At 50.1% G+C, this 11459-nt stretch overlaps 1 protein-coding gene across 2 annotated transcripts in view; it reads right to left on the bottom strand.

The window, feature by feature from the left end:
- The window catches only part of SYNM (synemin), a 30510-nt gene that overhangs the window by 7125 nt on the left and 11926 nt on the right, over positions 1 to 11459 (bottom strand). For both annotated transcript variants that reach the window (XM_003314873.6, XM_009429906.5), the window contains exon 3: positions 1645 to 1715. In XM_003314873.6, the coding sequence (XP_003314921.2) occupies positions 1645 to 1715 (71 nt within the window). The remainder of the gene's footprint in view (positions 1 to 1644; positions 1716 to 11459) is intronic.

Raw genomic sequence — 11459 nt, 5'->3', positions numbered from 1 at the left:
TACAAGACTCCTCTTTTCAGGTCAGCTGATCCTACTGATCCAACTGAGAAGTCCCAGAAGATGAACCCCCAGGCAACAGTGCAGGCACCATCTCATTTACAGTTAAGATTCAACAAGAAAGATGGAAGATTACGGACTGGGTTTAGGTCCACCGGCTAGTGGGCAAGCGGCCAACATTATTTTATGCAATATTATAAAAGAAACACAAGCACACTAACAAGTATTGATAAGTTCACTACCTAGGAACTTATCTGTACATTTACTCAACAGAACAGAACTATCTAGAAGCTCAAAGTCTAATAAAAATTCCCAACTAGTAATTTTTATTCTAAAGCTTTTGGCATAATATGTAATTGCCAGAATAAATTTAGTTTACAAATATTAAGTCTCTATTTCCTTCAAGAAGCTTGAAAAATAATGAATGAATGAATGAATGAAGCAAGTTAATAGCAACAGCTGTTAGCCCCTCCGTGTGCTCTCCCTCGGCCCCAAAATCACAACTGGGAAAATTTGAGCAAGGCCCTGGCTTAGACTGTTGGTCTTCCTTGGAGCTCCTGGGCCCTTTTCTTCCTTCTCCCCTCTCTCTAGGTTACATGATGGATGTCCAAACTTAGGTGTCCACAGGTTAAAAATGTAGGTAACTAAGTAAACCTTGAAATCTGGGGAGTTAATTCTTGTTTTATAGATGTCACACGTTAACTGATGCCAGGCAGGTAGACCAATGCCTACCCTTCAATGAACACCTTTGCTTTTTTCAAACTTACTCTCAAAATTAGAAAGAAAATTTGCTGCATGTTGTCTAAGACCAGATCCCTTCCAGTTATAGATGATTAGAACCCAAATATTCTTCTCAACCCAGTGACATGTCAAATCCATGAGGTGCCTAAAAGAAACAATGAAGACTAAAACCATGCTGCCTAAGGTGTGAACTCAACATTCTATACATAATTTAATTGACACTTGCTTAGCCAGAGCTCTTCAAGATTCTATAGGGCTTCAAAAGGTTAAAAAACAAGTTATCCCTCAGTTTCTTAGGATCTTTCTAATGAACATTAATGATCTTATGTCAGTTCTGCAGCCATAGGAAGGATGGGCCCTGTCCTGAGGCTCTTGGCCTGAATAAGATAGTCTTCAAGGCACCAGGACACATTTTCCTGAGCTGCTCACAACAACCTAGGGTGGTGTAAACAATGTAACTACTCCCATCTCTCTTCCTGTTAGGGTAGCAGGTTCCAGAGTGCTGCCTGCCTGCCATCCAAGGCCATACCTCCCTCTACAGGTGTAACAACCATAACCCCTTGGTCTGGAAACGGAAGGAGTGTCCCTTCCAGGGGTGTGAAACACAAGTTCAGGTGCACTCCTGCTCGCCCTCACACTGCCCAGTGCCATTAGCCCCTTCCGCTCCTGCATCCTGTCGAGAGAGGGACCAAGTTTATCAAGCACGTTCCCAAACATTCTCATTCACATAATTGAAATTATGTCACACTAAACTAAAATCTATTTGGTACTTAAATGAGAGATGAACTCCTGTTATCTAAACACCATATCTAACCCGTTCTTCCTGATGATGGTGCTTTACTATCTAGCCACAGAATAAACAGTTCAGATGCCTAAAGCTAAGTTAAGTCATTAGCTTTTACTTACCTGACGGCATGTTTTCAGTGTGCTCAGCCCAGATCACTATCTCTGGATTACTTTCTCCTTCCAATAAGGCCCTGTAAAAATAATTTAAAAACATAATTCATTAGGAAATGAAAGAGTAAGAAGTGCCTCTAATAAAACGTATCATGTGGTATGTGGCCAATGACCATAGTGTCACCTGTTTTAGGACTTCTACCTGAAGAGGAGACTTGGGCAGAGCTGCACCATAGGGCTGGCAAGCCCACCCACCAGCCTCAGCAGACCTGGGCCAGGCCACCTGCTCTGCTCACCGCCACATCCCTGGCGCCCAGCATGGCGCTCAACCCCTACTAGCCCAGTGAACAAAATGACCAGGCCAGGGCTTCGGCAGTACTGGCGAGCCAAGCCCTTCTAGAAAGCTTTCTCAGTCCAGGGTGAAGAGGAGCAGGAGCAAGGGGGCACTGGAGAGATGTGGGCCCCAGGCTAGAGGGCCCCAGAGCAGCTACACCCCCCACTGGTGTCTTCCTGGAGTCACAGCTGGGGGGGCAGCTTGCAGAGGGCTGACCAGGAGACGGCAGGGACTGACACTTGTAAGGCAGCCAAACTGCATCTGTGGTTTCAAACTGCATTCCAGGGGGTCACCTTGGAGACGACAAAAAGAAGTAGAAGGCAGGCAGACGGAAAAGGTAGTGCTAAAGCGCCCCCCGTCAGTAGCCCCTCCCCATGCCACCCCCAGGGGCCTCACTTCACCCAAATTGGCATCCTGTTATCTCCTTTAATAAAATGGTGAGAAGTACCCAACAAGGTGATTTCTTTGACTATGTCTGCGCCAAAGTTCTAAAATTATAGAAGTTTCATTAGGTTGTTCACGTCTACTGCTTCAGATCCCAGAGCTGAGGAGAGTGGTCCCAGCAGACCCAGCCTGCTGGTGAGGGGCTTAGCACCGGGATGCCTGTCAGCCAGTCACTCACGAAGACCCCTTGGGCTGCTGGCAGCTCTGGGTGCAACAGTTTCTCAGTTGCTAGAGCAACATGTGAAGTCACTAACTCCGGTTCCAAGAAATACACCGCACACGGCAAAAGGCATCCAGAACAAGAGCCCACTGAGAAATGCCAATCTTATGGCTGAGAGCTGGGCACAAAAACAGAGCAGGGTGCCCACACCCGAGCAGGGACTTGGCAGCTTGGACAAACTGCAATGAGTTGTATTTCCATCTGTTGAAACATGGTGAGCCCCATGAACATGAGAGCCCTGTGAGCAGCTGGAAGAAAGCAAAGGAGGCATGAGGCACTCTCGCGAAGGCGCACACAGCGGGCCTGCCCCGGCGCGGTGACTGCGGGATGCTTGTGTGTGGACGGGGCATGTGCAGAGGCGCGAGTCCAGAGCCCCAGCCCTTCGCTCAGGGCAGAGGCCAGGAAACAGGACACCAACCCATTAATCCCACACCCTCATGACCAAGCATTGTAGGTTCCAGGAACGCAAACAGCTTTCACTGCTGAGAAAGTTCTGAGGTCTATATAATCAGAGGAACATTCGGGGTAAAAGCCAGGCCCCAAGGGTCTGCACCCCAGGATGACGGCAGCAGAAGGGGTGGCGTCCTACAGCTGAGGAGCTAGAGCAGGGTGTGGGGAGAAAGACTAGGTTCTAGTTCAGATCCTCCCGGCCTGGCTCAGCTGTGAACCTCGGGTACCACGGGGCCTCTCCCTTGAGCTGCCCAAGTTAGAACGGAAGGTATGTTGCTGTCCAGGGAAAAATACGTCTTCCCCACCCTCCAAGGGGAATGGTTCTGCTCCTCTTCCAGAATTCCAAAGCATCACCAAACCTTCATAGAGTTCAGGACCCACACGAAACAGGCACCAGCCCTGCGTGGGGCTTCTGGCCCGGTTCAGGGGACAAGATACAGCCCCACAGCCTCCCCTTTCTAGGCCTTTACCATCCCTGGCTGACACTGAGCACCAGGCATTGTGGTCACTCATGTACTTACACCGTCGAAGCCACCCCCAACACAGGGCCTGTGGCTGCATCCTCGCTCTAGAGGTGAGAAGACTGGGGTGCAGAGACAGCATCTTGGTCAAGGGCATACAGCTCACCAGTAAAGAGAAAAAAGCAAACCCAGGCAGCCTGAGCTCTCAGCCCCCTCCCCTGCGATACCGCTAGGCCTCCCAGTGAGGCCAGGGACCATGGTATTGCACACAAATTTCAGAAAGCACAAATCCTACAGATAGACCCTCCGGGCCATATTAATGAAAATAAATTCTCTTGGTGATTTCATCCAAAATGGCCCTGCAGAGCTGTCCTATAAGTAAGAAGCTCCTGCTGGAGAAGGAGCTATCCCTCATCTGTGTCCCCTCTCAATGGCCGGATCCTAGCAGGCAGGGACACATGTCACCTTTACTATCTGTGAGCACCCGGCTGGGCACTGGCCATTGAGTTCATGCTTTGGGTAGCACATCCAGCCCAATGGCAGCACCCTCCTTCCGCACAGCCCCAGGAGTACACGGCGAAAGCATCAACAAGACTCTGAGGAGAAGCCAGAAACCACGACTTCCTCTAAAGCTCTGCAAGGGACATTTTTAAGGAATAGGTTCGTACCACTTTAAGAAATGGGTAGCATGTTCTCTGAGGCTGCAATCAAACCTGGTTATTTTGAGAGTGGTGGAGGAAATCTGCCCCCAAGCCTCGGGGACTGTGAGAAATGCCAATCCCCTGAGTCACGGGCTATTGTGGGCATTTCACACAGCTCCACAGGTTGGTGGCCCCTTATGCAGGAAAATAAGCAAAAGTGCAAGAAAACTCAAGTCCCTGGCCTCATTAAGGAGCCCAGGACAAACCCACACTGCAGAAGCCGGCTGTAATGTGGCCTCTGGCCAGGCGCCAGGCCCTAATGGGCCACCCGGCGTCCTGAGCAGGCCCCAAGGCAAGGCTCTCTGTCTGGGATAGATTACCCTAATGGAATTTCTGAACAATCCGCCGTGATTCAGCACTGTGGGCACAAGGCCACTGCTCTGTGCAGCCCCATAAATGAGGCACTGTTAGGATGTTCCCAGAAGCCGTGTCTGTGCAGGAGCCTGCTGGGGCCGGGGCCAGGGCCGGGGCCTGTGGGTGATTCACGGGGTGCTTCCTAGCAAACAGCAGGTGGAGAAGTGCAGAGAAGAAAGGGAGGCTCCGGAGCTGGAGAAGGAGCCGCAGAACCGCCTCCCTCGACTCCTCACTGTGACAGAGGAAGCCAAGCTCCACACAGAGTGGACGCGCTGCCTGGGTCACCCCAGATGCGGGCCCGTGGCTGGTCAGTCACTGGGAAGACCAGGGAACAGAAGGGAGGGGGCAGAGGGGAGTTCCACTCCCATGACCAGCAACGCCACCTGAACAGGAAAGGTGAGGCGACCACCGACTTCACAGGAAGGATAGCAGGAGGTAACGTGGCAGTGCTGGGCCATTTCCGGGCGTCCCTTCTGGGGTCAGTATTCAACCACATCCCAGAGCCATCTCTAGGTCAATACTAGAGACTGAAAAAAAAAAAACCAGATAATCAACAGAGACAAACATTACTCATAAAACAGAGAGGAAGCAAGCGCAGGACAAAGTTCTGGAGTCAGGATGTCTGGATTCAGATCTGGGACCTGCCACTTCCTAGTTCTGTGACCCTGGCAGGCCACTCAAACACACTGTGACTCAGTTTCCCTATTTCTGAAATGGAGAGAACTCACAGGTTTGCAGTAGGAATTAATCAAGAAGCAGAAAGTTCTCAGAACCATGGCTGTCACAGAGTAAGAGCTCACTAAACATCAGCGATCACGCCGTCCCCACCTCCTTCCACATCCTCCAAAGAAAACTGATTTCCAGCTAAATAAAATGAGTCAACAAGGGAAGGGACTGTGGACCATCTGTACTTTATGGTTAACTGAATGTTAACTCATTTATTTGACCAGCAACCAAAGGTATTGGTCGATCCTTTCAATTATATATTCTATTTATTTATTTATGTAGAGACAGGATCTTGCTCTGTCGCCCAGGCTGGAGTGCAGTGGTGCCATCTCAGCTCACGGCAACCTCTGCCTCCCGGGCTTAGGTGATCCTCCCACCTCAGCCTCCCAAGTAGCTGGGACTACAGGCACGTGCCACCACACCCAAATAGTTGTTTTTGTATTGTTTGTAGAGATGGGGTTTCACCATGTTGCCCAGGCTGGTCTCCAACTCCTGGGCTCAAACGATCCACCTGCCTCAGCCTCCCAAAGTGCTAGGATTACAGGCGTGAGCCACCATGCCCAACTCTATTCTTAAAACTACAAGATTTTTATTCACTTCAAGTATTTTATCTAGTAACTAGATAAGTCTCAGTGTTCACACATTTTTATAAGTCTTCCAAAAAAAGCTGGGAACTAACTTAAAAAAACAAAATGTACTTCTGCAAAACCTTGAGGAAACCCCTAAGAAACATTTTCCTTTGAATAGACACGTGAAAAGGTACAGGTGGCCTAAAAAATAATGGGGCAATCAGAAATATCACTAGAATGATGAGATGTAAACACTAGGAGTCCTCCGTGTTGCTACATTAGCAGTCTACGTGGAGACCAGAGACATCATATTTTTCTCCATTAAAACACGCTGCTTCTGCCAACTGGGATCAGAAAGAAGAAACAGGAAGCTTCCCATGCCCTTCCCAGCACACACAATATTTTTTGATGTTGTTGTTTCTAACCTAACCTTTTAAAAGGACTTTTGCCTGAAAGGCCCCAGGCAGTAAATAAATCGCTGCATTGCATTTTCCTATCTGCCGAGGTAAGGCCCCCTTCGATTTTTCTACTGAAAAATCATTTTGACCCAGCTTTCCATTTTTTCTTTCAGGTGAAATTTAGAACAATTATCATATCTTTCATCCCCAAAACATAGAACACAAAAGCCTCTTTCTGGATTCTTACAGAGACCACATTGTCTGTCTTCCAGACCAGAAACCTAGGATGGGCCTCATGTCACGCACACTGTTTCTGCATCCTTCTGTTCCGTGGTTTCTGCACTGTCTACCCCTGGGTATTCTTGCATTTGTTGTTTCAATATTGAGTATCTTTTATGAAAGGTTCTGTTTTCTAACAGCTTCTTGCTGATGACTGGGCTCTATGCTGAGTGTGTGTATGGGGAAGCTGTTTCTTTTCTATCTGTGCTTCTGCAAGTCCTCACTCTGTAGGATCTGGACCAGGTCTTCACATCGGCAGTGAGAGGGTTTGGGGCACTGCAGGTTCTGGACATTGCTAGGGTTTTCACCATCTCATCATCAATTATCATCCGATTATTCACAAGCACCTGCTTTACCGACTCTGTGCTAGCCTGCAGCGAGTGACAGCGGCACGTGTCTCTCATACTTCCTTACCTCTCAGCCCCTCAGGCTCCTCCCTCCTACCACAGCCACCTCCATCAGGTCTGCACGCCTGGGCGCTAGCGACTGCAGGAAACTCTGGAAGCCTCCCTGCAGCCACCCAGACACCCCATCCACCCCAGCACTGCAGGCCTCCTGCACTCTGCCTGCAGCTGCCTCCCCAGCACCACCTACCCCCTCCACAGTGCTGGCCCTGGGACTGCCCCTGCATGCCACAGAAAGCCCCACTGCAGCTTCCCAGCGTTCAAGGCCCCTGCACTCTGCCTCATTCCCAGACCTCTCCTCACTCCCCCTGCAAGTTCCTCCCTCAACTTATTCTCTTATTCAAACTTGCCCACCTGGAGCTCCTTCCTGATTCCTTTCTGCCAGTCCAATTCCCATCTCCCCACTTCCCCCACCACCCAAAGGCCCAAACCCCACATCCCTTTGCAAATCTCTTCTCATCACCTCAGTCTGAAGTGCTCCATCCGGCAGTGACCCATGGATAGCTTTCCCTGTTAGGGGGCAGTGAACCATCGACACTACCCCCTAGGAATGTGCATTCCATTACTGGAATACGCTTGACTTTCTACCTCAACATACTGTGTCCCTCCTGCCACACTACCCCCTACAGTCCCTCTCCCTCTCTCCGTGTCTGCTCACACTTCCCCGTCTTTTAAGACCTTCATCAATCTTCAGTCCCTCTAGAAGCCTCCCCTGATTCTCACAACTCCCTCCCCATCACCAGAAGCCTCGTGCTGGAGTCTTTTGCAGCCCTTCGGGTTCCCTGCTGTGTGGCAGGCTCCCCAGATCCATGCTGCCTCATCTACAGCCCATGTTCCTTGACGTGAAGCCCACACTGGCGGTGTCTTTGCAGGCCCCCACGCAGCATCGTATCCTGCATATCAAGTGTCTCCAGAGCAGGCTGAGGGCAGGTGTGGCTCTTACCCACCCATCACACGTGGCCCTCCATGACACGCCCCCAAAGCCCAGCTGCCCAGAGACTGGCACTGTCATAAATACCACACTAGCTCAGTCCCCAGGGCCTCCCCCTGGCCATTCCCTCTGCCTGGAAAACCCTTTCCAAAAAGTCATTTCCAGCTTCTCTTCCTACAAGAATCAAGCATTGCCTCTTCAGGAAGCCCTCCCTGCGTGCCTCATCAGCCTCCCTCCCACTGCACCTGACACATCATCATCCTACCACTGAGGACAGGGACTAGGTCCACACCATCATCTGCCCAGCATCCCAGTACATCCAGCTCCTTTCTAATTCCACGTTCAACAGGGCATGGAGGGAACAGCCTTGGGTGAAGGCCTGAAGTTAAAATCTCGGGCTCTCCAATTATGAGTTGTGTAACGTTTTAAGTAACCTCCTTGAACGTGGGTGTCATCACATGGAAAAAAAGCTTCTTTGGTGAAGCTATAAAAATTGCAGATACAGTCTACAAAGCGCTTAGCACATGGTAGGTACTAAACAGAAGGCAGCTGTCACTCCCTGTTACCCATTCATGGTCAGAGATAATGGCACCTACTTTGGAATGCATCAGAAAGTAAGATGGATGATGACACGGGGTGGCCAGTCATGAGATAAAGCAAATGTAGTCGCATGTTCACTGGAGAACTCAAATGGAGCATTCGTTATTCTTCCAACTTTTCTTATCTTTGGAAATTCTCATAACAAAATGTTGGGAAAACTAGATAAAGTATTCATTTTGACATGACTCTGCAAAACAAGACTTAAAAGGAATGAGTTGTGTTGCTCATCTCAGGTGTTCAGAGCTTCAGATTCTGTCCAATCCAAGTCATCACCTTCTCTTAATCAAAGTGTGGCCTCTCTAGATGGCTCCACAGGATTCTGTGACCTCGGACAGGCCCAGGGCAGCTCTAAGGGGACTGCCACATGCAACTGCAAACAGCCCAGACTGGCGCGTGGGTCCTGGTGCAAGCCCCGCCTCCCACTGTGACTGCTTCCCCTCTCCTCCATCAACCCATCCTTCATCTCGTCTTCCAGGCTGCTGTGAGAAGACCTAGCACTTACCTGCGCCTGGGCCACTCTGCCAACAGCAGTGTGCGCACGAATCACCTGGGATTTTGTTACGAGGCCAACTTCGGTCCAGTATGTCTGGGTGAGCCCAAGATTCTGCATTCCCAACAAACTTGCAATGCCTCACAATGTGCATGCTGCCGCCCTGTGAGCTGTGAGGCCCTGGACCAGGGATTCTCTACCCTGGTGATACCTGACAATCATCCAGGGAGGTTTAAAACCACTGTGCCGGTTCCACCTGTCACTAACCTCATCAGAATCTTGAGGGCCGGGAAATTCGCAGGTGCAGTCCCTCCCTGTCCCTGAGCATGTTTCCCTTACCATTCTGCTGCTAGTGCAATAAAACGCACACTCCAGGCAAGACCCTGTGATCATACAGCAAATGGATCAGTACCTCGAGCCCCACACAACTGCAGCTACTCTTGACAGGAGACAAGAGCCAGTACAGCCTGGTGCCAGCTGCAGGCAGGGTGTGTCTCCTCTCTTCTCAGTATCCATGGCCCCACGCCCAGCCCCACAGCTCCCGCTCACTGCCACCCGCAATGCAGGAGGAAAGGGAGGGATGGTGCTGCACGTCTTAGGATGCTCAGAGGTCTCGATCTCATCTTCACCTGCCAGGCGAGGTGCCAGCAGCTTCCCTGGCCATGCACTGGCCAAAGGCAAAATCCCAGTCTTAGACTCTTGGAGGTTTGCTTTGTTTTAATTTTATTATCTTATGTTTATTTTATTAAATTATATATTTATTTATAAATTGCAAGACTCTCTGGAAATTACAAGTATACAATTATATTATTTTATGATTACTTTAATGTTGCTCCTTCCCCGTGACAGTCACCTAGAAGGGCCAAAGATCTGGGTTGGGAGGTGTTCAGTACATTTGAGAGTCCTTGGGACAATGGACAAATCCCAGCAAAACATGCTTTAAGCATTAAAGAGCCACAGTCCCTTCCCTTGCATGTGAATGAGAACCAATAAGCCACAGGATGATGACGGTCAACTCAGCAATTCTGGGGCAACGGCCACCACAGGTGGGTCAAGGTTTGCAGAGATCAAATGGGCACTTTAGTTAAAGAATAAGGGTCAGAAGAGCGCAAGTCCACGAACACAAACAGGAACTTCACACCTGTCCTCCGAACCGGAGCAGTGCAGACTACTGAGCAAGACTCACATCGAGGATGACGAGAGTTTGTCTTCCAGACATGCACTGGTGATTTTCAAAAATGCTAAGTTTTTGGCTTATACAAAAGAATGGGTTCTATTCAACCATCTGTATGTCTTCTTCGTCAACGGGCATCTCCGAGACTATACTGGAGCACAGAGGCGGGAGGCCTGCAGCGATCCTACCCAGCAGGGCTGGGAGTCTGCAGCGGGGCAGGGCCAGTCAGGCAAGCTCCTGGCAGGGTCCTCATTTTCCCCATGCAAACTTGGACAGCAGAAAGAGGTACAGTGAAATCCATCGCTTGCTCCCCTGAAAGCACGAGTAGCTCCTAAATTCCTAGGAGATGGCCACATCAATCCATAATCGGGTTAGGGAAACGCCAGCCATAGACAGACAAAATAAACTCTGTCCTGGCTGACAGACTGCTGACAGTGAGCAGAAACGGCTCGCGATCGATGCCCTGAAAAGCTGGGCCCATGGCTTGTGAATACCCTACCAAAAAGGCAGGCCCCAGACTCTCAGGCAGGATGCCCATGTTTACACTGGCTTTTCAGGATGGAGAACAGGGGGCAGGACGAAGTAGGGAAGAAAAGAGCTCAAAATTCCAAAGGCACAAAATAAGTTTCCTGATTCTAACTCAGGGAACTATTACAGAAAGAAAATAGAAAAATCCAACTGCCCTGCAGGGAAAAGATTCATCTGGCATGGGGCATTACCTAACACACAGAAGTCAGTTTTCCAGGCCTGCCTGGCATCTGCCCTAGAACAGTGCCTGATTTGGGGTAACTCCCACCACCCCAGTCTCAGTCCATGTGACTCATAAGAGGCTGGGACCCCACCCCAAAGCTCTAGAGCCCTTCATTCCTCTGGCCAGTGATGGGCTCAGAGGCAGGAACATGACCCAACAGAGATGGAGAGGCCGAGAGGATGACTGGGTGGCCCTAAGCCTGGAGCTGCTCGGGCCCCACCCAGCCACGTGGTGGGAAGAGTCCAGAAGAGAGAGACCATCCCGCCATGTGGACCAGCTGTACCTGAAACTAAGGATTTGATACGGTTTGGATGTGTGTCTTCTCCTAATCTCATGTTGAAATGTGACCTCCGTGTTGAAGGTGGGGCCTAGAGGAAGGTGTTTGGGTTATGGGGGGGGTCGCTCATCAATGGCTTGGTGCTGTCCTCTCGGTAATGAGTGAGTTCTCACTCTATGAGTCCACATGAGATCTGGTTGTTTAAAAGAACCCAGCACCGGCTAGGCACAGGGGCTCATGCCTGTAATCCCAGCACTTTGA

This window comes from Pan troglodytes, chromosome 16, assembly GCF_028858775.2.
Source record: "Pan troglodytes isolate AG18354 chromosome 16, NHGRI_mPanTro3-v2.0_pri, whole genome shotgun sequence".
In the NCBI taxonomy this organism is placed as follows: Eukaryota; Metazoa; Chordata; class Mammalia; order Primates; family Hominidae; genus Pan; species Pan troglodytes.
The sequence above is the reverse complement of the archived record's forward strand: the minus strand, read 5'-3'. Positions and strand labels throughout refer to the sequence as shown.